Genomic DNA, 27,209 nt, shown 5'->3' with positions numbered 1-27,209 from the left:
TATAATTGGTTCACTATGGCCTATAAATCAGTGGTTTCTAACTGCTACAGTTTAAGCTGATGGTTAACATTCAAATTGCAGTTATTCATTACTTTAAACAGACTCCGTTTGTAAAGATTTATATTTGTAAAATCGTGTTCCTTCAGAAAAACTTCATAAAGCTTAGTATTTAAAATAAAAATGACAGGATGTTTGTGTTCAATATCAACGACCCATCTTCAGACAATTACAGTTTGCAACACATTAACCCTCTCCTCGTTGAATCAGCTCTGCTAGTCTTTGGAACCCAAAGATGTTTAAGATTATAGATGTTAGTCTTTACAGATTTTATATACATTTCAAAATTGGAATGCTGCACACACATGTGCATACATTCATATAGATGTATATAAATTGCTTGTACACGCACACATGCATGCAGATACACATTCTGACAAGAAAATCTTGCATGTTCTTCCTGCATCCTCTCAGAGTTGAACTCAAGGTCCATCACACTGCCTTCTATTCTATGGCTGTGCATGTGCTACACCACCAGTATCTTCAGAGCAAAAGAAACAATTTGGCAAGTTTGAAGTGGTATTGTGGGCTGCAGCTGCTATCGGTTCACATTCTGCCTGCTACCCACACACAAAGGGCTCCACTTGACTTTATTACACTCAGCAGTCAGATCACTTTTCCATTGGTGTTCTTTCGGATAACGGGATACCCGCACAAAATGTTGGTTTACTGGAGAGATTCCTCATGTCAGAGCTCAAGGCCGAGGGCTTGAGATTTCATTACTGCTATCACCTGCCACCAGCCGCTGGTATATTTCATATTATACAGAAATTAGTCTTTTTCTTATTGATTCTGTTTCAAGAGTGATAGTTTAAGGTTGCTTTGTTTGTCTAGTGAAATGTACCTTCTTCTATCTCAGAGTATAGAGGTAGGAGCTTAGGGATATAGGAGCAGGAGTAGGCCATTCAGTCCGTCAAGCCTGCTTCTCCATTCAATCAGACCATGGTTGATCATCTACCTCTACACTATTTGTTCCCATTATCTCCATGTCCCTTGATGTCATTAGTCACCAGAAATCTGTTGATTTCTGTCTCAAACATGCTCAATGATTGAACTTCCAAAGATTCGCCATCCTCTGAGTGAAGAAATCACGTCTCATCTCAGTCCTAAATGGCATCCCCTTATTCTAAGACAACGTCCTCAGGTTCTAGGCTCACCAGTTCAAGGATACATCTTGGGCGGGATTCTCGGTAGCCCGACGCTGAAATTGGGAATGTCAATCGGGCGGGGAATGGCGGCAGTTTGACACCAGGTCGCGATGCTCCGCCCTCTCCAAATCGGGACATGCGCTGCACGCAGTCGCAATTCCGTTGGTATGTCATTAGCCGATCCAACCGCGATGCTCCGCCTCTGATGGGCCGGGTTTCCGACGTGCAAGCCATGTGTGGTCCCAGCGGTCGTGAGCCTGGCATGTCGGCTGCAGATAGAGAGGGAGGATGTGTGGAGAGTGTCCAGCACCACACGGGACCCGCCGATTCTCCAACCATTCTGCGGGTGTTTCACACGGCGCCGGTGCTAGCTCTTCACTGGAAGCGGAATCGGTGAGGGTTCCGCACCGATTTTCCCGCTGTGAAACGCCACGGACTCTCCATTGGTGTCGGCACTTAGCCTCAGGATCTATCCTGTCACACCCTGTAAGGATTTTGTAAGTTTCAATGAGATGACCTCTTATTCTTCCAGCCACAGCCCATAGTCTAGTTTCAAACCTCCCATTTCTGAAGAATTCAGGTTCAGTTCTTCACAGGAGACAACCATGCCATCCCAGGGGTTTGTTCAGTTAACCTCCATTGCACTCCCTCTATGGTAAGTACACCTTTCCTTAGATAAGGAGCCAAAAGTGTATACAATGTTCCAGGTGCAGTCTCACCAAGGCTCTATACAATTGCAGCAAGACATCCTTACTCCTGTACTCAAATCCCCTGGTGATGAAGGCTAACATACCATTTGCACTGAAAGATTTTGACTATGGGCAATAACACAAAATGGCAATATCGATCCATCGGTTTGTTATGTATCTCGCTCAACTAAAGCAAATAGAAATGAAAATACTGAAAATAGCATTGCCAAACCCCTCAGGATTGACGTGGTGTCTTCAGGTATTAGGGATTATTCTCCAGACCCATACTGCGAGGAACTCAGAAAAACCTCATGGTCATTGTGCTTTCCTTGATTATTTCTGTCTAATACCAACAGCTAAGAATCATCAAATTGGGCAACAAGGAGTCCTTTTGCTTTCTGATGGGCCATTGGAAAGCAGGGAACAGCCAGGACGGGCATGTTGGGCAACTAACGGTGGGATTGGGAGTAATGGGGGGATAGTTGGCAGAAGGAAGCCCTGAGATGCAACCTTTAGGAACGTTTCAACCTGTGTCAGCATTCCTGTCGGGAAGCTATACATTTCAGGCGGCTGAATCAAAATTGTGCATTTGGTGAGGCAGGGATTCCAGGGAAGGAGGTTCAGAAGGGTGAAGCAAGGTAAAGGATAAGCCACTATTACAGGGACGGAGAGATTGAGGAAGCAGAGGTATTGATGCACTAAAAAATATATGCACAAATGTTTTGGAGTGGAGAGCATCATGAAGACTGGGAGAAACTTGGCGACGAAAAGCTTTGAAGTTAAGGACTAAAATCTTAATGTCGCTGCTCTGCGTGAGGCCTGTGAAAGTTGTTGAGAAAAAGGGGCGAAGAGGAAGAGGGGAGGAGATGAGAACAGGCTGGTGACTGTGGACTCAAGTCACAGTACTCTGGATGACTTGTATTTTATGACTGGCAGAATGTAATCAATTAAGTCAGGCTTCTGATGATGCATTACATGTGATTTTCCAGCATTTTCTGCTTCTGTAAACAATTCTTACTAATAATTTGCAAAAGATTCCAATGCGTAACAATCTGAAAAGAAAGATTCTGCACAAGACCCAACTTCCCTGCTTGTTTATAATGTAAACCAGCCCTGTGCTGAGTCAAATTCTCTAAAGTCCACTGTGGGGGCATCACACAGAGGTAACATTTCCACATATGGCTCACTACATTGAGATATAATATCCTCATTCTGACAGGAACATCATAGCATTTTATAGAGGAGGAGGGAAGGAAAAAAGGAGTTTGAAAACAAGCCAGTAAAGATTTTGGCAAATTTCCTTTAATTGCCTTCTTCCCCTTACATTGCTAACTATTGCTTCCAATTTTGTTATGAATGCTCCTCATTCCCTGTGTAATACTTTTCAACAGCTAGTAACATGTCTCCATTTCCAGCTTTTTATTTATTTACTTTTCTACTTTCTCTTGGGTATGGAGGCACTCAAGTCAATATTTGGGTTGGCTCATTTTTATTTCCATGTCGGATTTTGACAACTAAATGTCCTCTAGTTGTCCACCGAACCCAATAGTTCTCAAGTGGCAGTACGGATACTCCAGAATTAGTATAAATTAAAAGTATTTGGTGTTTGTGTCACACAAGTAACTGACAAGATGTCCATCCCAGAGCTTCTGAATCTTGTCCTTCCTCAGGGTGATGGGCAACCATGGGTTGCCATGGTTTTCAGCAGTGAGCCTCACATTTACTATCAGTGGGAGGGGAGGTGGGAGGCTACCTGCAAACTTGTTACTTGGGTACATTCAAATTAAAATCATGGGCTGGAATCTTGTGAAGGTGATGAGGGTCTTGGCTGCTGGCTGGTGAACCAGCGAGACATCCCAAGCTGCTACCTCTTCTCGGGAAAGGCCTGCCACATCCTGTGCCATTCAGGCACTTGCCAGGTCAGCTACCAGCCCTCCCTCGGGATCAAGGACCCTGAGGACAGAGGACCCCACTGCCGAGGCCTGTACTGAACAGTGCCATGGGGGAGGTGGTGGCTGCTGCCATAGAATCAACAGTGCAGAAGGAGGCCATTCCACCCATCGACTCTGCACCGGCCCTTGGAAAGAGCACCCCATTTAAGTCCACATTTCCAACCTATTCCCGTAACTTCACATAATCTTTTTGTTTGGACATGAAGGGTAATTTTAGCATGGCCAATCCACCTAACCTGCACATCTTTGGACTGTGGGAGGAAACCGGAGCAGCCGGAGGAAACCCATGCAGACACGGGGAGAACGTGCAGACTCCGCACAAACAGTAACCAAGCCGGGAATCGAAACTGGGACCCTGGAACTGTGAAGCAATTGTGCTAACCACTGTGCTACTGTGCTGCCCACTGCTACCGTGCTGCCATTTTCCCGTCTGATTAAATGCCCACTCCCGTCACGAAACCCGTCACGGAGGTGGGCACAAGATTCTGCCCATGCAGAGAACAAATAGCATTCTAATGTCATCTGGCCCATTGAATACGTCCAGGGTTTTCTATTCATATTAATGCCTTGGTGATTTCATTCTTGTAATCATGGAAAAATTCTCAATCTACTTAAATATTCAACATGTTGAAATCATGTGAATTCCTAGCAGGATTAAATAACACTGAGAAATTGGACTGATTTGCTCAGGTTTATATTCCTGAGAAGATCACATTCAATTGAGTGCTCGTATAGAATTGGGGGAGGGGGGTGGAAACGGGATGGGTGGCAGAGATGAAATTTGTAGGTTATGGGGAATTTGCAGAAGTTGAACAACTAAAGAGGGCAAGACTGGTGTTGATACTAATTTGGCCAATAGCAGTTGTTATTGGATGAGGTCTGTGAACTGATTGTCGAATGGCAGATATATCCAATCATCAACCACATTAAAGCAGTTCTGTTAATAGGCACTGGAATGTTAGCGGGATCACACTTATTCTTTATCTCGGGTTTGTCTCATTGCTGTCCACATCAGTGAAATACTGCTACTCAAACTGCTACTCAAAATTTCCTGTTTTCGTGAATGTATTATTAAAATACTCGTTACAATCCCCACTTTGATATTGCGTATTACATTTCAAATGAGGGTGCGTGACAATTAATCCGTTAGAAAAGGGGTGATTCAATGAAAAAAAGTTTGTAAACCATAGATATAAGCAAGATGACAAGGCAATGTACTATTACAGGGATTTACCCAGTTTGTGATTCGTTAGTGTAAACAGGATATATTAATGTTACTCTGGTTGGCATCGAGTGCATCTGAAATTTTTTTATAAATTTAGAGTACCCAATTTTTTTTTCCAATTGAGGGATAATTTAGCGTGGCCAATCCACCTACCCTGCACATCTTTGGGTTATGGGGGTAAGATCCACGCAGACACGGGGAGAATGTGCAAACTCCACACAGACAGTGACCTGGGACCGGGACCTAACCCGGGTCCACAACGCCATGAGGCAGCCGTGCTAACCACTGCACCACCGTGCCGCTCCCGAGGACATCTAAACTAATGCCTCATGGCACCAATGGGAACTAGTTGGGGCACTGGATGGTGAAGATGCTCATTGCTTCTCATGGAAGCTGTTCAGCAATTGGTGCTCTGAATTAATCCTATTGATTTCCTAAAGTGGCGACAAAGAACTGGCAGAAATGATTGTGCAAGTTGTGCAGTTTATGAAAGGTTGTAATCGCAATCTGTGTTTTCTAACTATTAGCCATGACTCTTGCGCACTCTTGCTTCCACATCACAAGCTCGTAGATTCAGGTCCTACACCAGGGCCTTGAGCGAAAAACTCTCAAGTGGGTGCTCCAGTCCAGTAGTGAGGGAGTGCTACAGTGTTAGAGGTATGAACTTCAGATGAGCCATTAAATCGACGCCCCATCTGAGCTCTAAGGCAGATTCAAGTTTATATGTTGCTATTTCGAAGCAGAGTATAAAGATTGTCCTGATGTGCTCACCAATATTAATTCTTCAACGAAGGTCACTAAACAAACTATCTGGTCATTGCCACAGTTCTGTTTGTGGCACCTTGTGTGCAAACCGCCTGCCAAGTTTCTTACATAACAAGAGTGCCTACCCTTAAAAAAATAATTAATTGGCTACAATTCACTTCAGGATGTCCTGAGGTAATGAGTAATAATAATAATAGCTTATTGTCACAAGTAGACTTCAATGAGGTTACTGCGACAAACCCCTAGTCGCCACATTCCGGCGCCTGTTCGGGGAGGCCGGTACAGGAATTGCTGGTCTTGTTCTGCATTACAAGCCAGCTGTTTAGCCCACTGTACTAAACCAGCCCTAAAAACACTAAAATAAATGCAATTTGTCTTCATTCCGGGTTTAGACCAACCTGATGAGGGAATGGTCCATACAGCTCAGAGTTATGAAAACAAAATGGCAGTCTCCCCCGTGGAGGCAGAGGTTTACATTTCCCATTGATTTTCCTCTGAAGGCTCCATGGACACCAACTTCAGGATGTCGTCTTTGTGTCCTCCACAGTATTGGTGTCCCCTCATAACGAAGATCTTGCTTTGGAGGAGTACTGTCAGGGAATGAAGAGAGGTTTGCCTCTAACTTCTAAATAGAATCTAATGAAGCCGCAATTATTTCCCCCAAGAAGAGCTTTTTGTGCAGCACACCAGAAAATAACAACCGTGTTCCCACTCAGCTGTGGGAACTGTGGAATGTCATTCCTGCAGCAGGGGTACAGTACTAAGGTCGTTATCAAGCATTAGCAAGACCACACATGGAGTATTGTGTACAGTGTGGTCGCTGTACTTATATAAAAGGATATAGAGGCAAAGGAAAGGATTTGGAGAAATTAAATGGATAATTCCTAACTTTACATCATTGAGCTATGAAGATAAACTAAAGAAATTAAATCTGTTCTGATCAGAAAATATAGGTTAGTGGGAAACTGAATCCTAGACTGTAATATTAGGGTTGCCAACTTTGATTAAATGTACTCCTGGAGGTTTCATCACATGACTTGCCCCCCCACTCTCCAGCCATTGGTCACCCAACATAATCTATCCTTGTGACGCACTGCCTTTCAACTGGACAGAGAAAAAGACTCATTAACCAACTGGATAATTTAACACTAAGGGCAGCACGGTAGCAAAGTGGTTAGCACAATTACTTCACAGTTCCAGGGTCCCAGGCGCGATTTCCAGCTGGTCACTGTCTGCACGTTCTTCCCGTGTGTGCGTGAGTTTCCTCCGGGGGCTCCGGTTTCCTCCCACAGTCCAAAGATGTACAGGTTAGGTGGATTGACCATGCTAAATTGCCCCTTAGTGTCCAAAATTGCCCTTAGTGTTGGGTGGGGTCACTGGGTTATGGGGATAGGGTGGAGATGTGGGTTTGGGTAGGGTGCTCTTTCCAAGAGCCAGTGCAGACTCGATGGGCTGAATGGGCTCCTTCTGCACTATAAATTCTATGATTCTATGGATGACAATTAACTGCCAGCCAAACAGCCTTTTTTCCCATTTTTAATATCTGGTGAAGCGAAATGTTCAAAGAAAATGAAAAAAAACAATATATTTTTCAAAGTCCTGATGGTTTTTTTTCTCCATAGTTTCACATAGTCCTGGATATTGATTTTCAGTTCCTGGAGAACCTGGGCTAATCCTGGAGGTTGGAAACCCTAACTAATGTACTGTATGATGATGTAAATGTAAAGGCGTTTTGTGAATAGGGGTGCAACACATTAAACGAGCTGGTTAGGGGGAACATGAAGGTTAATTTGTACCAAGGGGGAGAGGGCGACATATGCAATGTTAGGATATTTGGAGGAAGAGGAAAGCCATCTCCAATCCATCCCCATCTTGGCCCAGTAGTTGCACCTATGACTCTGCGACATTAACAATAGAGCCAGCAGGCAGCATTCTAAGTTAAAGAGGCCACATCTAAATGTGGCAACATCTAACCTTTTCACAACCTGTCTGATTGATGATGTTTGACTGTGTACTAGTGATGTGTGTGAACTTTTTTTTTCTTAAAAAATTTAGATTAACCAATTATTTTTTCCAATTAAGGGGCAATTTAGCATGGCCAATCCACCTACTCTGCACATTTTTGGGTTGTGGGGGCGAAACCCACACAGACATGGGGAGAACGTGCAAACTCCACACGGACAGTGACCCAGAGCCGGGATCGAACCTGGGACCTCAGCGCCGTGAGGCGGTTGTGCTAACCACTAGGCCACCGTGCTGCCCTATGTGTGTGAACTTGATGGACAAATGACTCGATTGGATCGAGAACTGAACTTAGCAGATGGAATGAGTCAAATGGACAACATGTTATTTTCCTGTTCCTATATCACTACATTTTCTTTTGGCCGTAAATAAATGCCCATCGTAGAATTCCCAACCTTACTCTGACACACCAAAGCTCATACCATCTACAGATTATGTAATTATTGAAGTTTTTAAATTCATTTTAAAAAATTGACAATAAAGCATGGTGAGGAGAAGCATGAGGCAAAACTAGAAAAGTTAATCAAAAAACAGTAGAAAATGTTTGGGAAAATCCGACAGGGAACATTCCGTTTCACAGTGAATTGCAATATTGTCCCATGTGCCAGTGGAGTGTGATCCCATATTTATTCTCTGGATGAGGTGACAAAATCCTATTGAAGTTATTCTCGAACGAACCAGGCACTTTTAGGGCTTTAAGATTCATTACCTGACATGCTACTCCCAGAATGCAGCAAAACTTCCTGTAGCCCTTTATAGTTACACATATCTTCCCAGCAGCACTCTAAGAGTGACCAGTGTCCTTTATGGTGGTAGGAATTTTGTGAATGGCAGATCTCGGTCGTGTTGGAGAAAGTGTCCATGCAGCCATGCAGCAAGGGAGAATTGGCATTCTGAGGGTCCAGTAGTCTAGTAAAGCAGGCAGACAGCTGGGATTTGCACATATAGCCTGTCGCAACACACTGTGGCCCATCACAATAGCATCGGATTTCACCTGAAAAAGACAAAAGGCTCTGATGAGTGAGAGCATTTGATGAGGGAAATCCAAAGCCTCAAACAACGAGCAAGCTGGAACCATCCGCAACCTTGTTAGTTGAAGGTTCAAAATACAGAGCCACTGAATGGCATTTTCAGATCATTTGGAATGTTATCATCGCCTCCAAAAGAACGGGAAAACATTAAAACAATTCCGACACGATGAAATACATTTCAACTTTGGGCTGCTGCAGTGATTCACAATTTGAGCTGAGCGCCCCTTCCTCCTCAGGATTCAACAAATCAGAGGGGAGCTGCCAGCTGTTGGGTGTGGAAAGTAAAACTGAGATGAGGGAAGAGTTTGAAAGACTTACGGTGTAATCTCCCTGTCAGCTGGTTTGGAGCAATAGTGCTGATAACAGTGGAGCTATTCTCACCAAAACCTTTGAAAGCTCTGGCCTGAAGAGAAAACTGAGGCAACAGGAGCAAAATTGGTAATATTAAAAAGTGGCAAAAGTTATTTACCAATACTTCAGAAATACCAAAATGGAACACAGGAAGAGGGAGAATAAAATCGGGTGGCATGGCAAGGGGCACTGTGCCCATTGCCTACCCACCACTGCTGATATTCTACCAGCAGCAGGAGGGCACACATGCCATATGGTGAGATCACCAAGTAATATCCAACTGTGGGCTCTGTCACATCACACTTCCTGCGAGCAGCCATTATTTGAACTGTCGGAGCTACACAAACTAAGTGTGGACTACTGACAGTGGTCCCTTCAATTAGAGGAAAGACGTCAGCCTCAATAATGCCGAAAAACACTTATTTTATTCTAATGTCGCCAGATCTCCATTGATGGGTCTTGCACTCCACCTGCCATTATCATCATTCTCCGTGCCATAGAATCTTAATCAAAGAAAGAGTTTTTCCAGGCAATAGTCTGAGCTATTTTACCAAATTTATATTCAGGTTACGCCCATCCGCCAAGGACTGGACGCGGTCCCCCATAGCAATAAAGCAGCCTACAGTCAAGAATTTGTGGATGAGGAGTCATGGGCCCATTGTGTGCCTCATCACTCTGTGGCACTCTGGTTCAGTACCAACATTTCAGTCACTTTAACATTTAAAGTGGAGAGAAAAAAGGAAAACCACAATTGGTGGGCGAGAAAGAAACATTCTGAAAAATTGTTGGACGGTTACATCAAACCTACGAAAAGAGGAAAAGGTTAACATTCTGGTTGTCCTTAATTATCAGTGGTTACACCCAACGCTCTAATCATTTTTCTTTCAAATGCTTATTGTGGTGATTCACACTTTAAGACCAACCTGACCGAGTAAGGGTCACAACCAATCAACACCTAGTGCGTGGAATCTCTCCAAACCAAATTAACCTAGTCGGAGACGGAGAGTGTATAATGGACTGGCTTGCAGAATGCAACTACTGAATCAAACTTGTAAATAAAGTTGTTTGTTCAACTTAAGAAGCCTCCGGGAGTACACCTTTATACTTATTGTCCTGCTGCACATCTCCTACATTTTCTTTAAAACTTTAAACTTCTTTATTTAAACTTCTTGCCTACATTATTAATTTTAGGAGATGAGCTGACTTCATTTTTTCAACATTGAATTCTGGTTGATTATGATCGTTCAAATAAGAGATGATTGTTCAAATCAGTTTACTTTTGCTATGTTAAACGAAAATGTTACTTTAATCCTGTATTAGGAATTTCCATTGAACTTTTCACTCCACACAATTTTCAACCAAGATCCAGAAATTTGTATCTGAAACATTCCAATATTTTTAACATAACCTTAATCTCTATGAAGACATGGGCCATGATCCAGCGGACAACATTTAAGTTCACTCAGCGTCTCAGCGGCTTGTTTCTCAGCGGCTGTAGCGCCAAGAATCACCCCGCTATTCAACAGCATTTTACCGTTTCTTTCGGCTTTGGATGTTTCACCCGCTGAGGCCGCACTTAGAGATTTCCTGCTGGCGACTGTTCACAGATCAGGACGCCATTTTGAGCAGCAGCCCCGATATTCCGCCCCCCCCACCCCCCTTTCAGGCAAGCTAACTCAACACAGATCAGGATATCCAACCTCAAACCCTGGTTTGACCAAACCAAAAACAGGTTAGGTTCAGGTCAAATATCTGCAACTGGAGAGTATAATCAAGCAGGGTGTAAATAGCTACTGAACCTGAACATACACCATTCTTTCTAGGAGTGTTGGGTTGAAAACAAGGTTATAATTTCTCTTTTGGAGGTGCAATGTTTAACATTTCCAAAATGTGTTAACAAATAGAGGATAATGGACATATGAAATAAATATTCATAACTCACAAATAGGCTGGCCAACAGTTTGAGCAGCTTGAGCCCCTCTTCATTGAGGTTTAGAAGAATGAGAGGTGATCTTATTGAAACATGAGGGAATACGAAGGGGCTTGACTGGATAAATTCTGGGAGGTCATTTCCCCTCATGGGGGAATCTACAATCAATTTTAAAATAAGTGAAGGAGATGTGAAGGAATTTCTTCTCTCAGACGGTCCTCAGTCTTTGGGATTCCATTCCACAGAAGGCCATGGAGGCTGATTCATTGAATCTATTCAAGATTGAGTTTGACAGATTTTAGGTCGACAAGGGAACCAAGGATTATGCAAGACAGGGAGGAAAACAGTGTTAAGGCCAGAACCTGATCACCCATGATTCTCTTAGCTGGCGGAGCAGGCTTGTGGGGCCAAATGGACTATTTCTTATGTTTGTGAACATAGAACATAGAACAGTACAGCACAGAACAGGCCCTTCAGCCCTCGATGTTGTGCCGAGCAATGATCACCCTACTCAAACCCACGTATCCACCCTATACCCGTAACCCAACCACCCCCCCCCCCCCCCCTAACCTTACTTTTTAGGACACTACGGGCAATTTAGCATGGCCAATCCACCTAACCCGCACATCTTTGGACTGTGGGAGGAAACCGGAGCACCCGGAGGAAACCCATGCACACACGGGGAGGACGTGCAGACTCCACACAGACAGTGACCCAGCCGGGAATCGAACCTGGGACCCTGGAGCTGTGAAGCATTTATGCCAACCACCATGCTACCGTGCTGCCCCGTGAACCGAGGGGGTCAGAGATGCTCAAGGCATTTCTTTGGTTAAAGCATTTTTAAAAAGCCTGATCGCAACACAGTTAACCCAACACATTAATAAAAGATGATATAGACGCACACCTCTCAATGGAATAGATGTTAAGTGTTCGCTGCTGCAATTTTTGTGCTATGAATTTAGTTGATTCCTCGGAAGAGCGAGAAGGATTTCCCCCAAAGTTACAGCTCACACTACAAATATAAACATGCTCAGCTAAAGGGAAATGAATAATACTGTTTGCGAGGACATGAAGGAGGTGTCCTAATAATAATAACAAATAATAACAAATCTTTATTATTGTCACAAGTAGGCTTACATTAACACTGCAATGAAGTTACTGCGATAATCCCCTGGTCGCCACACTCCAGCGCCTGTTGGGGTAGACTGAGGGAGAATTCAGAATGTCCAATTCGCCGAACAAGCACGTCTTTCAGGATTTGTGGGCGGAAACCAGAGCGCCCGGAGGAAACCCACGCAGACACAGGGAGAACGTGCAGACTCCGCGCAGACAGTGACCCAAACCGGGAATAGAACTTGGGATCCTGGCGCTGTGAAGCAACAGTGCTAATCACTGTGCTAGCGTGCCGCCCCCTCTGTGACAATATCAATACACATAAGAAATGTAATGGTTGGGCAGCACGGTGGCCTAGTGGTTAGCACAACCGCCTCACGGCGCTGAGGTCCCAGGTTCGAATCCCGGCCCTGGGTCACTGTCTGTGTGGAGTTTGCACATTCTCCCTGTGTCTGCGTGGGTTTCGCCCCCACAACCCAAAAATGTGCAGAGTAGGTGAATTGGCCACACTAAAATTGCCCCTTAATTGGAAAAAATAATTGGGTAATCTAAATTTAAAAAAAAAAAAAAAGAAATGTAATGGTTTCCAACAAAAAGTAAGTTATAATATGGTGCAATAGCCTAATGGTTATAACGCTGCACTGGTTGATCTACGAGTAAGAGTTCATCGCACATCATTGCAAGTTGAAGTGATCATGTAAACCGCTTTGTAATTGGCATAAACCCAACTGATTCATGAATGTCCTACAGGGACAGGAGCCATCTAGCTCCACACAACCAGGCTTGTGTTGTGCTATTGATTCCTAAGGGCAACGGCGATGGACAGTAAATCCTGGTTTGCCTGTGTCCCCGCATCGTGAGGACAAATCAAAAAATAAAGTCACTGTTACATGTAATAAAGCTTCCCTGACAATTTTGCAGGGATCCTTTCAAGAGGTGACTGAAGAAAAAAATGTTGTGAATGATAACTACTCGTCTTAGAGCTACCCGAGCCAGTTCCATGTTGAAAAAGCCTTTCCCGTTTTGAGCTCGGTCATCTCCATTTTCTCAATGAGCACAATAGCAGGCTTTCTTGTGGTGTCAGAAGAATCTTTCACAATCTTGCTCATTTGCAACTGCACATCCATAATCTTTCCACTAGTTTCTTTCCATTTGTTTTTTTGTTATTATAAGACATGGGTGAAAAGAGTTGAAGGGGAAGAGGATAGCCTGTGACTGATCTGAAAACAGAATTAGAAACTAGGGATGAGGAGGAATTTTCTCAGGCAATTAGCAATTCTCATGCAAGTCGCTGAACAAAATAAATAAATATGAGGCAATATAAAGCCTGTAAATTACATTTATTTTATCTCTCTTAATTTCTCCCCCTCTCTCCGAAATGCAGCAAATTTGTATACTCCTTCCAGAGATTTAGACCATGGGCACCAATATGGGTCCCTGGGAAATGGCAACATTCTACAAATATATGTGCCTCTTTCAATTTCCGTCACTCCTTTCTAAGCCCACGTAGATTATTTCTGTGTGACATAGAATCCCTACAATGCAGAAGGAGGTCAATCGGCCCTTCGAGCCTGCATGACCCTCCAAAAAAGCATCCTACCTCGGCCCCATCCACTGCCTGCCCTATCCCCGTAAATGCACCTCACCTTTTGGACACTAAGGGGTAATTTACCATGTCCAATTCACCTACCCTGCACATCTTTGAACACTAAAGGGCAATTTAGCACGGCCAATCCACACATTTTTGGACTGTGGGAGGAAACCGGAGCACCGGGAGGAAACCCATGTGTACACGGGGAGAAAGTGTAAATTCCATGCAGACAGTCATCCGAGACTGGAATTGAACCTTGGTCCCTGGTGCTGTGAGACAGCAGTGCTAACCACTGTGCCACCATAGCTATTTATTGTTGTCTTTCTACATACTTTGTGGTTTAAATTGGATTGAGTGATATCAGCTTTTTTTTCAACTTGTTCATGGGATGTGAGTATCACTATCGGCCAGCATTTATTGTATGTTCCTAATTGCTTTTAAGAAGGTGATGGTGAGCCGTCTTCTAAAACCATGCAGCCCAAATGGAGGTATGTACATGCAGAGTGCTGTTGGCACTCAATGGGTTAAGCAGTTGCTGCAAAATTCCGCATTCTTGTTCCCTAATAGAAGTGTTAACTGATTCAAAATGTCTGTTAAAATAGTGGAATTTTGAACGAATACATTGATGCATCTGTTACCAATATCCCACAGCATGACTTCATTCTAATCATCAGTGCACTCCTCACACAGCCTCTCTTCATTAGGGAGTATAATGAAGGCACCACAAGATGTGGAGGAGAAGTCTCTGTAAAAGCTATCCAGCTTCCTGTAAAGTGATGTCCCTGCAGAGTAATCTCTCTTAACTGTATCTCAGAGGAAAACCACTATGATATTGGAAAGAAGCCCCAGGAATGTTATTTCCTGCTTCTTGTTGCATGTCTATCTCAGAAACTGAAAGTGACAACAGCAGGAATCCTCCAAAATTCCACAAGTATCTTGTGCTGACTCCAGTTGCAACCATTCCAGGTTATCTCTCGCTGTTCTGATAATGCATTGCTTGTTCAAAAATCTGCACAAGGCTCCCTCCTGCCTTGGTTGGCAAACCCAGCACCTGGAAGTCAATCATCCAGCCAAGAAAAGTTCTAGCTCTGATGCCAGGTCTTGCCAAGGTCCCAGCCGGAGCAGCAGCAGGCTGTCGCAATTAGTTCTTGTACTTCAGAAGGACACTTTGGGCGCAATCTAACGGCCACGCCATGCTTGACTCACGAGGCATTTTATTGGATTTATCCGGCTCGTTATACTTTGCAGGATCTGACGGAATCTCGCAAGGTGACACAATCTGGATGCCCCCCAGATTTGCATATTCGTGAGCAGTTAGCCTCACTTGAATATGTCTGCACCGGATCTACGCAGCGCCTCGGAGACCCAGAGCCAGAGCTGTTTAGCACTGGTCTCCACAAATGTGAACCAAATGGAACCGCACTTGAGGGGCCTCCCAGGAAACTGGGGCCCCCCGGGTGATCGGCCTGTGGGCAGGCTGGTACACCGGCACTTTGGCACTACCAGCCTGGCAGTGCCACACAGGCATCCTGGCAGTGCCATCTGGTTGCCACCCTGGCACTTCTAGGGTGCCCAGGTGGCACTCTCAGGCAGGGCACTGCCAGGGTGCCAGGCTGGCAGTGCCAAGGTGCCCAGGTAACATCTTGGCCGTGCCGTGGATCGGATTGGATTGGATTGGATTTGTTTATTATCACGTGTACCGAGGTACAGTGAAAAGTATTTTTCTGCGAGCAGCTCAACAGATCATTAAGTACATGGGAAGAAAAGGGAATAAAAGAAAATACATAATAAAAGATTAGAACGAGTATAAGTTCAGTAAAAAGTGGATCTGTTGGGGAGAGCTCGCAGCGAGGCGCCTCGCTCCGGCGCCATCTTGTTTAATCAATTTAATCAATCAGGAACTACTTCCTCCGGTGAGGAAGTGCAGAACAAGAAAATAGAACCTTAAAATTAGAGCTCAGTCATTCAATGTGGTGTCAGGAAACCCTTCTTCACACAAGGAGCAGTGCAAACAAATGCTGTCACACAAGGTGTGCAGGAGGTGCACAGGACCTCCTGCACACCAATGATGAAGTTATTTACACGTATGTGAACCAGTCATTCAGATCCCGCTCAACCAGAAGGCTGCTGGCATCACTGTGACAGTAGAACAAACAGACAGATGTATCCTTAACCATTTTTTTTATTGTACAGGCAATAGACAACTATAGTAACGGAAACATATAACCCACGTGAGCTAAGGCCCGTTTATACGATGATCCACTGCCTTGGCTAAACACAGCTAATTTAGCAACTCCAAAGGACTATTTGATCACAAGATTGGCACAATCCTTCAAAACTATCACTTTGAAATGTGCGCACGCCAGGTCCCAACACCTAAAGACAATGATGTTTGAAAATGACAATATTAGCTTGTAAAGTCTGTTGGAATAGATAAACTCTTTCGAAACAAGTTTTCAAAAGGCACTGGGTGCACATTTTAATTAGATCACTGCATCTAGCACCCAATTTAATTTCTCCCCAGATGGATAAAAGTCTCCTTTTCCAGATGGCCATAAGGATGCTGAATACAATGAGTTTGAGTCGTCTCACTCCAGGTCCTAGTGGGGTCTATGTTGACAGATCTATGTTAACCAATCTTAACAGATTCTCCTGGAATGTGAACAAAGGAGCTTTCCAAATTATCTGCTCAATCTAGTAACTTGGCAATAAAGAGGCTACAAGGTTGCCAAGAGCAAACTAGAATGGAATCCAGACATCCCTTGGTTGGTCGTCCCCTGTGTGGCAGGGAACCCAGTGCAGTGAAACCACTGACCCATTTCTCCATTCTGATTTGGGTTAGGGTCATATGAGGTTCCTCCAGCAAACAGCATGTTCCAATATCTGTGCATGGGGAATTGACAGCAGACACCAGACCTACAGAACTGTGCATTTGATACAATCTGCTCCTGGTAAAGATTCAAAGAATGAATGCCAATATCTTTGCTGCCAAATAATTGTGTTATGATGGTGTCTGCCTGGTATTCTGCTCAAGCCTACAAGCTTCACTGAAAAAACTGACCAGTTGGTCCAGGGAACATTTGGATTGATCAAGTGACTCAGAACTCCCAGAATGGAAGTATCTTCAGAGGCTGCGTTAGGGCCCAGTGATTGGCAGTGAGCTTAACTTTATATCTGACCCACACAATGCCTGACCTGGAAAAGCTTCATGTCAACTAATGCAAACAATGAAAACACTTTTGTTCCCTAGACACTAAAATTGTTAATCTTGATAGGCACAGAATTCACAAATTATAGGCTTTAAAACTATACGAAGTATAAAATTTATGGTTAAAGTAAACAAACTGCAATATCAAGCTTCGATAATGATCATAGTGAAAGAGGATATCACCACATCATTCAAAACACTTGGAGGATTAAGGTTAGAAAACATGACTTCACCATGGACTCCCATAGCAGCTTGTCAATTTGCAGAAGATTGGCATTTTTTAAAGGAACTCAGATTGATATCTGCTGAGAAGTACGTTTATGGGTTTGTAGACCATTTATAGATGTAGAACTGCTGCATTTCTAAGCCTGATAGTAGGAGGAATTGAGGGGTCTAAATTAACTATTCTTGTATTCAATTTATAGGTCTAAAATGGGATAAAAGGTGGTGGTGTAGTGGTAATATCACTGACTAGTAATCCAAAGATCCAGCGTAATTCACTGGGGACCTGGGTTCAAATCCCACCATGACAGATGGAATTAAAAGTCTAATGATGACCATGAAACCGTTGCTATTCTCTAACCATCTGGTTCACCAATGCCCTTTAGGGAAGGAAATCAACCTACATGTGACTCCAGAACCATAGCTATTTGGCTCAGGTCAAGGCCAATAAATGCTGGCCCAACCAACAACACCCACATTCCCATGAATGACTAAAGAAAAATCTATTTGGCAGGGCAGATGCCTGCACCTAGTCGACATGGGTGTTTGAGCCCTGGTAAATTGGTCAAAGACTATCCTTCTGAGGATCCGGAATGAGAACACAACTATTTTCATTTTGTAAAACTGTGAGGAAATGCTACTGCACCACAGGAGTGACAACACTGACCAATAGGTATCTTTTATAATAAAACAAACTTAACTTAAACACAGAATTAGCTACATTAGCAACAGAGAAATAGCTTTACAATTAACAGTTATAACAGTTCATAAATAAAAGAAGAAATCTTAATTTAATTCCTAAACCTGCCACCAAATTCCAATTTAGTGAAACAATATACATGTTAAATACCACTCATGAATAAAGTTAACAATTTTCACTTGCTTTTCACTGTGCAGAACCTTTGGAGAGAGAACCTTTTTCAAGACCAAAGTAAAACACCTCTGTTCCGATTAGAACTCTGGGACCTACTGACTCTTCAGACAGACCTGGCTCCTCCCATTAACAACAGTATCAAAACCCAAAGCATAAGGCATTCTTTTGTCTCTTCTTACAAGATAGGGCGGCACATTGACACATAGGTTAGCACTGCTGCCTCGCAGTGCCAGGGTCCTGGGTTAAATTCTGGCCTTGGTGACTGTGTGGAGTTTGCACTTTCTCCCCGTGTCTGCGTGGGTTTCCTCCAGGTATTCCGGTTTCCTCGCACAGTCCAAAGATGTGCAGGTTAGGTGGATTGGCCATGCTAAATTCCCCCTTAGTGTCTAAAACCAAAAGGTTAGATGGGGTTACTGAATTATTGGTATAGAATGTGGGACGCCGCTGGGCAGGGTGCTCTTTCAGAGGGTCAGTACAGACTTTTAAAAAAATTTAGAGTACCCAATTCATTTTTCCCAATTAAGGGGCAATTTAGTGTGGTCTAGCCTGCACATGAAAAATGAAATGAAATGAAAATCGCTTATTGTCACGAGTAGGCTTCAAATGAAGTTACTGTGAAAAGCCCCTAGTCGCCACATTCCGGCGCCTGTTCGGGAAGGCTGTTACAGGAATCAAACCGTGCTGCTGGCCTGCTTGGTCTGCTTTCAAAACCAGCGATTTAGCCCTGCGCTAAACAGCCCCATCTTTGGGATGTGGGGGCAAAATCCACACAAACACGGGGAGAATGTGTAAACTCCACACGGACAGTGACCCAGATCTGGGATCAAACCTGGAACCTCGGCACTGTGAGGCAACAGGGCTAACCCACTGCGCCACCATGTTGCTCTCGGGTCAGAACAGACTTGATGGGTCAAATGGCCACCTTCCGCACTGTACAAATTCTATGATTCTATGATTCTGTATCCCTTGACTTGTTTAGTCAGGACCAAACACAATAGCCCTCATAAATTATCTACACTCCGGTCCTTCAAACCTAACAATATTCCATTAGCTAGCTATCTGTAAACAAGTAAATAGTTCTCAAGATCTATTAGCAGAACACTTCACCTGCAAAGCAATGATTATCTCATTTTTACAACACCTTAATCACCAGTCTAACAGTCATATTGTCTGTGTGCATCTTAACCTGGTGTTCAATAACATTACTGAAAAAAAAAGGCAATTTCTTACATTCATCACACCTTGCTTCAGACCATTTCAGTTTCCTAAGATTAATAAACTGACCTGCCCAGTTTTGGGCTTAGAGCAGCTAAACCTAGGGTCTTTTAAGGGAGTCTACTCAAAACACACCCCAGGAGCAGTAGTGCTCCCCTGGCTCCATATAGACCCAGGCCTCTGTCAGCCCACCATATCCCTCCCAACCCCGTCCCCTTCTTCACTCTTTCCAGATTTACTTTTGGGCCCTGGAATGGAGCGAAATTGGAGGCAAGATGCACTGTGGTGGCTGATTAACAACCATAGTCTTCCTATTTATTCTGTTAAATCCTCAGGAAGGATTTATTTCAATCCTTGGATCTTTCACTTCTAAAAGCATCACTGGAATTGTGCTCATTTTGGGGTGCCAAGTTATTAAGGCCCCTTAATATTCTTTACAGTAGGATCTTGTGGTGGTGGTAGTGGAGAGAGGAGGGAGGGGTTAATGAAGTCTGGGGCAGGAGAATCAACCAGCATTTCCTGGATGACATCCATGTTCTTTCTGGTTAATGTTTTCCTATTTCTTTTTCCCCTAAATATTATTAGGCCTATTTCACCAATAGTGGCTACACATCATTATAAAGTGACTCATGACTGAGGCAATTGGGCAAAATCACCTCTGAGTGAGCAATGATCAGGCACTTGAGTGGAAAAAAAAGGTGCATTACCTTGACTCCCATTAAATATTCTAGCTTGAAATCTTTTCTTCTATTTGCCCTTTCACTCTCATGTCCTATCTTGTTTCACCCAATGGGCTGGCATATTTCAGTTCTGTCTACCTATTAAGCTGAATGGGCAGGAGGTCATGATCTGACGAGGACAGAAGCTGAAAATCCTGGCACCATCTTTGAGCTCAGACAAGTGTAAGTGACCACCTCACTGTTGTTGCCAACACCATTCTCCAATCTGTGGGTGGTAAGTTGGTCAGTCATTTTGGTTTTCCCTCTCCGAGGGGAAATTCTGGATCTTCCGCTCAACGCCCCTGGTTGAACAGCTGCTAAGTCACTGCAAGTGAAAATCATGGGCAGGATTTCCTGACCCCTTCCACCGGCAGCATCTTCCAGTCCTTCCATGGCAGGTTCCTCGGCAGTGACACAGACAAGCCGTGCAAAATGCTGAGGCATCGGCGGGACCGGAAGATCCCACCGGCCACCAATGGGAAGCGACCTCTGCCACAGGAAAACTTGCCATGGGGGATGGGGGAGATGCAGAAACCCCAGCCCCATGAGTGCAATCCTTTGGGCTACTATTCCCTGGGCCGATAACATGTCATACACACGCACTGAACCGCGACATCGCCGACATTACTTTTATTTCCAGTCTTATCCTTTACTTCTCCTGTACGCTTAGACTCCTACTAAAGTACATCAGCATGGGCATAACTCAACAATTAAATCTCATTCCCAAATGATTCAATAATTAACCAGGTATTCCTTGGGTCTGATAAATGGTTTAATAATTATGATGAAAAATTCTCCTATTTATTGTGAAAGTGGAAGTTTTGTCCCTTTAAGTGTTTGACTCAGTATTTATTATCATAAGTCAGGCAACAACTGGTGAGTGCAGTTGAAATCCTTTTCCATTGAGCTCCACCACGGAAGAATTTTTTTTGCATTAATAACAAATTGAAATACTGGTAGACCTTAGCTTTCCCTCATAAGCATCATAAGCAACAGGAGTAGTCTATATATCATCCCAGGAATATAGTGGAAACCTTTAGAAACCTCAAAGGATTCTGATAAATCAAATATTCCCACTGACTCATAGGAGTCCCTAGTTAGTGACTGATCAAAATGGAGAAGGGGTATTCGGAAAGGCACCAAACATATCGAGAGACTTTGCCGGGAGCATGCAGAGGTAAAGTTGAGGCATTGGAGAGAGTGCACAAACCTCCAAAGCCTCATCTAGCCACTCGTTTAGGACTGGGGTATTTTAATCCTGATAATTATTCATCTGTTACTTTTGTTGGCAGAGACAGAGCTATTTATTTACAATTGTTTTCTATTTTAATCCAAGTCTTGTCCTTTATGTTTTATGCACTGTGTCACCTCCACTCCACCTTCCTGTGCTGTCTCCACCCACACTGCACAACACTGACTTATGTTGCACCCCCTACACTGTAGCCGGCTGCACCTTAAACCCTTCTTCTCCGCACTCCACAACAGGATAGGTGTATGACCTACTCCTAGGTCTGAATACGTTGCCTGTCAGGCACGTGCACCCGGTGGACCCAGAAGAGGAGATGAAGTGCGCTCCCGCCCATGATCAAACCCAGAGCACAATTTCCCTTTGGTTGGCCAATTAACTTCATCACTCATTTCAACCCAGATTAGTAAACTGATTTGTCCCAGTCAGATCGATTTATGGTCAATTAACAGCCACCAGCCTGAAATGCGCATGTGAAAGGCTGAGCGCTTCCGGAAATGGCGTGCGGCGAGAAAAGGGGGAGTGCAGGCTGGCGCTTCCAATGTGCTCCCTCAGGGGGACAACGACTATGGAGCTGTCCAGGGAGCTGCTCACCTGAAAAATAAATACAATTTTTCTAAATTTAGAGTAACCAAATCTTTTTTTTCCAATTAAAGGGCAATTTGGCATGGCCAATCCACCAACCCTGCACATCTTTGAGTTGTGGGGCTGAGACCCACACAGACATGGGGAGAATGTGCAAACTCCACACGGACAGTGACCCAGGGCCAGGATCGAACCTAGGACCACGGGGCGCCATGAGGCAGCAGTGCTAACCACTGCGCCACCATGTCGCCCTTGTGAAAAATAAATATTGATGGAAAAGCCATGCCACGAGTGTCTGGGAAGTGCAATCTGTCATGTGAGAGTACCTTTAAGAAATGGATGGTTAAGCAATGTACCTTTAAGAAATGGAGCCGCTCATATTACTGAAGCGATGTCAGAGTGTGGGTGGAGCTGGGTTTTTAGCTCAGCCATTTTGCAGTGTTTAGTTTCAGTTTGAGAGAGAGCAGCTGAAAAGTGCCAGGCTGGTTTGTTGTGAGCTGTTTGAAAGGAAAAGCCAGTTGAGGAAAAGAGCTTGGGTGCATCTGTGTTTTCAGTAAGCTGGATCTGCCATGATCTCTGCCATTAAAGACTATCTCTGAATCATTTGGGCGATTTAAACTCATAATAGTAATGTATTTAACCTGATGTGTTTCTGTTTAAAGGTTTGGAGGTTTGAAGGAACATTTTGAGGGATTATTTAGTGTTGTATTATTTTCGGGGTTATCTTTGAAGTAAGGGGTGTTAAGGGATCCAATGTTTATTTAAGAAGGTTAAGTTGAATTCATGGAATAAACATTGTTTAGTGTTTAAAAACCCACGTGTCCATAATTGTAATACCACACCTGGAGACCAAGCCGTGTGCTTCAAAAGTAACAATACATTAAAGGGAGAGGTTGGTTGAACTCCATGATACATTTTGGGGTTCTGAAAACACCACTCCCATAACAAATCATAGACAGACCTCAGTCCCCAGCCACATTTTTAAATTTTGAGCACTGAGCTTTCGGCCCGCCCTTGATTAAGGTTGCTGCTTAAACGTAAAGGCCGCCTTGACAATCGGCCTGCCCGCCAACCAGATGGGCAAGTTAAAATTCTGGTTCATTGCTGTTTAAATCATTCAAATTGGCTTCTCGATGCGCTTCCGACTCTCGCGAGCGGCTCCTGACCAAAATATTGTACATGAGCGCGATTAAATCAGGACGCGCACCCGACGTCATCTTGCGCAATTTCATGCGTTTCCGGGTCCGACGCACAGCCGAACCTGGGACATAAAATTCTGACCCAGTTTTGTGCCAACGTAGCTCTGGGTTCCTCCACTATCGGGTGGCTGTGATAGGCTAAATTAAACCGTAGCTGCTTGCAAGCACCGACCTCCATTCCATATCTCCCCCCCCCCCCCCCCCCCCCCCCCCCCCCCCCACCCCACATCATGGTTGAAATGAAGAAGTGAATGAGTGGCCAATTACAGATGCAAGAAAAAGGAACAGGAGAGCAGTTTTAAAAATGGCAACGAATGTGGATGTGAGCAGTTAGTTTAACTTGGACTGTGAAGCTAGAGCTGAAGGGCAGGAGTATCACATTAATCAGCCTCAAGTGAGACCAGTGAGTAGGAGGATAATTTTCCCAACAGTGGTTAGGAACTGACTGCAGTAAAAATCATTGAGCACAGATGAAATGTTGAAGAAAATGGTTAGAAACAGGAGTGAGAGTCGTATGGATTAACGCAGGTCAAAGTGATTAGATGCTGTGTAGGACATTTTAAATGTTGGGACTATGAGAATGGGAAATACTGTGTGAAAATAAATGAGTGGGACAAAGCATGTGAATAGTCTGTGACAAGAATAGGGATGAGGGACCAGAGCCATTTTTGCTGTTGGGTACTTCATTATATTCTGGTCCACCGATACAGAGCATTGAAAATGCAGCACGGTGTCTGCTGTGCAATTTCACAGCTTAAATTTAAATAGTTACAAAGTCAAGTTGATTGCACAAAATTAGAGTCCCTTTTACAGTTCTGGTCCCGTAAAGCGGGCTTTCAACTTGTGTGCCACCCAATGCAGCCAGATGTTGCACCTGCGTTCCAGAAACTGGACAAAGATGGTCAGTGTTAGGGAGGCCTATTTTTGCTATTTCCACAGTTGCCAGACCACACAAGTGTCGAGAGGTCTCCACAGCTTTAGGAGTCAAGATCAGCAGCTTTCTGGTTGAGAGGCACATCACTGAGCTACCTCTTGGAATTGTCGTTTCATTTTCTCTTCCAGAATATGCAATTTTTAAAAAAACTTCTGTATTTTCACCAGCATTGAATAACGCGTTCTTAAACAAAATATTATAATCAATTCTCCATGGTCTCCGAGTTCATTGGAGGCTAAGGATCTCATTTACTGAAATTTCCTGATTCATAATAAGAATAATCATCTTTATTGTCACATTAACACTGCAGTGCGTTACTGTGAAAAGCCCCTAGTCGCCACAGTTCAGCACCTGTTCGGGTACACAGAGGGGGAATTCAGAATGTCCAAATTACCTAACAGCACGTCTTTCGGGACTTGTGGGAGGAAACCAGAGCACCCAAAGGAAACCCACACAGACACAGCGAGAACGTGCAGACTTCGCTCAGACAGTGACCCAAGCAGGGAATTGAACCTGGGACCATTGTACATCTTTGTCATTTATTGAGTGCATGTTTTACAGAGGGGCATTTGACAAATTATAGGTAGACTGGAATCAAGAACTTACAATTAGTTAAGGAATGCACAGCCCTAAAAATGGGTGAATTGAACTTTATTGTTAGTCTGTGTAAAACCAACTCAAGGAAAGTTCGACACCACATCAAAATGTAAAGCTTTTTTATGAACTGAAATGGAGAATAAGTTTTCAAATTTTTCATTCAGAGGCTCCACCATACTTCACAAATTGGAGAAGGCAATGGGGCATTTATAGAGTTTGGAGTGGGGGACAGAGTGGGAACATGTAACATCCAAATATAATGAGATTACGTCCTCTTGCTCCAACCTGTCCTGCACCACCAGTGATTATACCTATGATTTAATAATGGATTTTAAGTATATTATTTGATAGATGAGGGAAATGCTTTTGGCGTGCACTATATAATGCCTTTAATGTAGACAAATGGTGAACATCTCTTCACAGTTGCAAAATGAGAAACCTATGGGTGTCAAGTCAAAGAAGGAGATATGGGAGTAAAGGAGGGAGGGAGCCTCCAAATGTTTGGTTGCAAGGTGAATTTGAGGAAGGGAGGGAGGTGCGGCAGCCAGCTCCATTGGGACTTAAAGAGCAGAATTACTTGTGGTTCAAAATTAATTTAGATGTTACAATGAGTGCTACTGGTTTCAAAGTCTTAGCATGTTCCTATAGAGTTACTTTGCTATTTTAACAGTGCTGCTGCATGCTTTCAATCTGGAGCAGGTAATTTCACATAAATGTGCAAAACATTAGTGTGCAAGTATCACAGCGTGCAGTTTCTGGGCTATTATTAATGATGATAAGGACGAGAACCTAGTGGATAAGTAGCTGAAATAGGAAACGTTAATGGTTCGTGTCTTCGACCCAATTTTTTTTCCACACGCTTTGTAAACTTGAATCAATGTTTATAACAATGACTGACCCCGAAACAACCCCTTTCATCAGATCATTGCCAGCCTGGCTGGCTTAACTCGGGTCATTGGAAAGAGTTTGAATTAGCGAGGCTTTCATCTGTAACAAATTAAGACCTTTCCAGATTTCCTCGGAGAAGCAGTCGGAGTTAATAAAGTGAAGAATCAAATTTATAAGAGTTGGATTTCAGTTTCATAATTTGAGAAGGGGGAAAATAAAACCACATCAAGTGGGGGGGGGGGGGGGGGAAGCAGAAAACAAAATAGTGCCTGAATTTTGAAAAAGGCTCTCTTGTTCTAATTTGCTCCAAGAACCTTTGACAAATATTCTCATGCAATTAGTGGAGTTCAAGCTCTTCTTGGTCAATAATCTAATCGTATTTTTTAATCTGGTTCCACACTCCAGGAAACTCCCTCAGCATTCATTAGTGAGCTTCCACAGCGAGCCCCTGTCACAATTCATTCCATCCTTTACTCCTTAATCACTGACCAGCGGGGTAACAGCGCAAGGTCTGGTGCAAACTACAGTTGAAATGTTCCACTTTACATTAAGACAAGGCTGATCTATTCGTTAAAGCAACTGAACCTGTGTATTCCACTATATATTCGACGTGTTCTCACTTCGGTTTAAGATATTTCGAGACGAGGCAAATATCAGAGAATGCACATTAAACCCGCACACCCAGATGAAATAGAATAATACAAACTTAATCTCAGAAAGATACATTTCTTCAACTCTCTCATTAAAACAAAGTTAGAAAGGATGTTTCCTGCGATTTGTTCAATGGGAGAGATTAGACACTTCAGTAGCTATTTGACAGTCCAGCCGACTACTTGCCTTTTGTGAACAGAATGATAATGACACATAATTCCAACTGCAGCCACACAGCTATCGAGTTTGAATGGCGATGCATTGATTAAGTTGAGATCACTCGGTCCCCAGTTTCATCCAGTCGCAGGAGCGCCTTAGTCCCCAGCAAGAAACCCATGTAAACACCAGCTCCACTTTTTATTCTCAACTTCCAAACCCACACCCCCCCCCCCCCCCCAGCCCCCACCTCCTCCTCCTCCACTAAGTAAGTCACTGAACTTTTTCTCTCTCTCTATTATCTCTTTGTTTTCTCCCCGTTGAAAGTCTGGCTAATTGCCAGGCCAGAGCGTTCACCATCAAGACTAGAGCAGATCCACGGGTGATGCTAATGATGATGTCGGGAGAGGTTCACCTAGGAATAGCCAGCCCATCTTCCCGGTCTGACTGTAGCAGCAGCGAGTAAGGAGTCTCTGCTAAAACTTCCCTGCTCGCTGTCTCTCGCACTGAAGCTCGGTGCTGCCCCCTCCCTTTGAAGATCGGCCCTGCTGATAGCTTGACACTCAGCTGCTTATGGCTCAGCGCACACGACAGAAAGGGCAGGCATGTCTCTCACGCAGCACCTGATCAAATAGAACCAGAGAACTCCTGCAGTGCAGAAGAAGGCCAAACGGCCCTTCAAGGCTGCACAGATCCTCTGAAAGAGCACCCTACCTATGCCCAAACCCCGCCTCATTCCCTGTAACCCCACCTGACCCGCAAATCTTTTGGACACTAAGGCAATTTGGCATGGCCAATCCGCCTAACCTGCACATCATGTGGACCGTGGGAGGAAACTGGG

The 27,209-nt window shown here is 43.9% G+C and overlaps 1 protein-coding gene across 1 annotated transcript in view; it reads right to left on the bottom strand.

Annotated features, from left to right (window-relative positions):
• LOC119954240 (BMP and activin membrane-bound inhibitor homolog) overlaps window positions 1-26,591 on the bottom strand; it is a 38,202-nt gene extending 11,611 nt beyond the window's left edge. Inside the window, exons 1-2 of the mRNA XM_038779318.1 lie at window positions 26,399-26,591; window positions 8,568-8,852 (exon numbers count right to left, since the gene is read on the bottom strand). Of these exons, the coding sequence (XP_038635246.1) occupies window positions 8,568-8,852; window positions 26,399-26,474 (361 nt within the window). The 5' untranslated portion in view covers window positions 26,475-26,591. The remainder of the gene's footprint in view (window positions 1-8,567; window positions 8,853-26,398) is intronic.
• Between the last annotated feature and the right edge of the window lie 618 nt (window positions 26,592-27,209).

This window comes from Scyliorhinus canicula, chromosome 19 (genome assembly GCF_902713615.1).
Source record: "Scyliorhinus canicula chromosome 19, sScyCan1.1, whole genome shotgun sequence".
NCBI classification, from domain to species: Eukaryota; Metazoa; Chordata; class Chondrichthyes; order Carcharhiniformes; family Scyliorhinidae; genus Scyliorhinus; species Scyliorhinus canicula.
The sequence above is the reverse complement of the archived record's forward strand: the minus strand, read 5'-3'. Positions and strand labels throughout refer to the sequence as shown.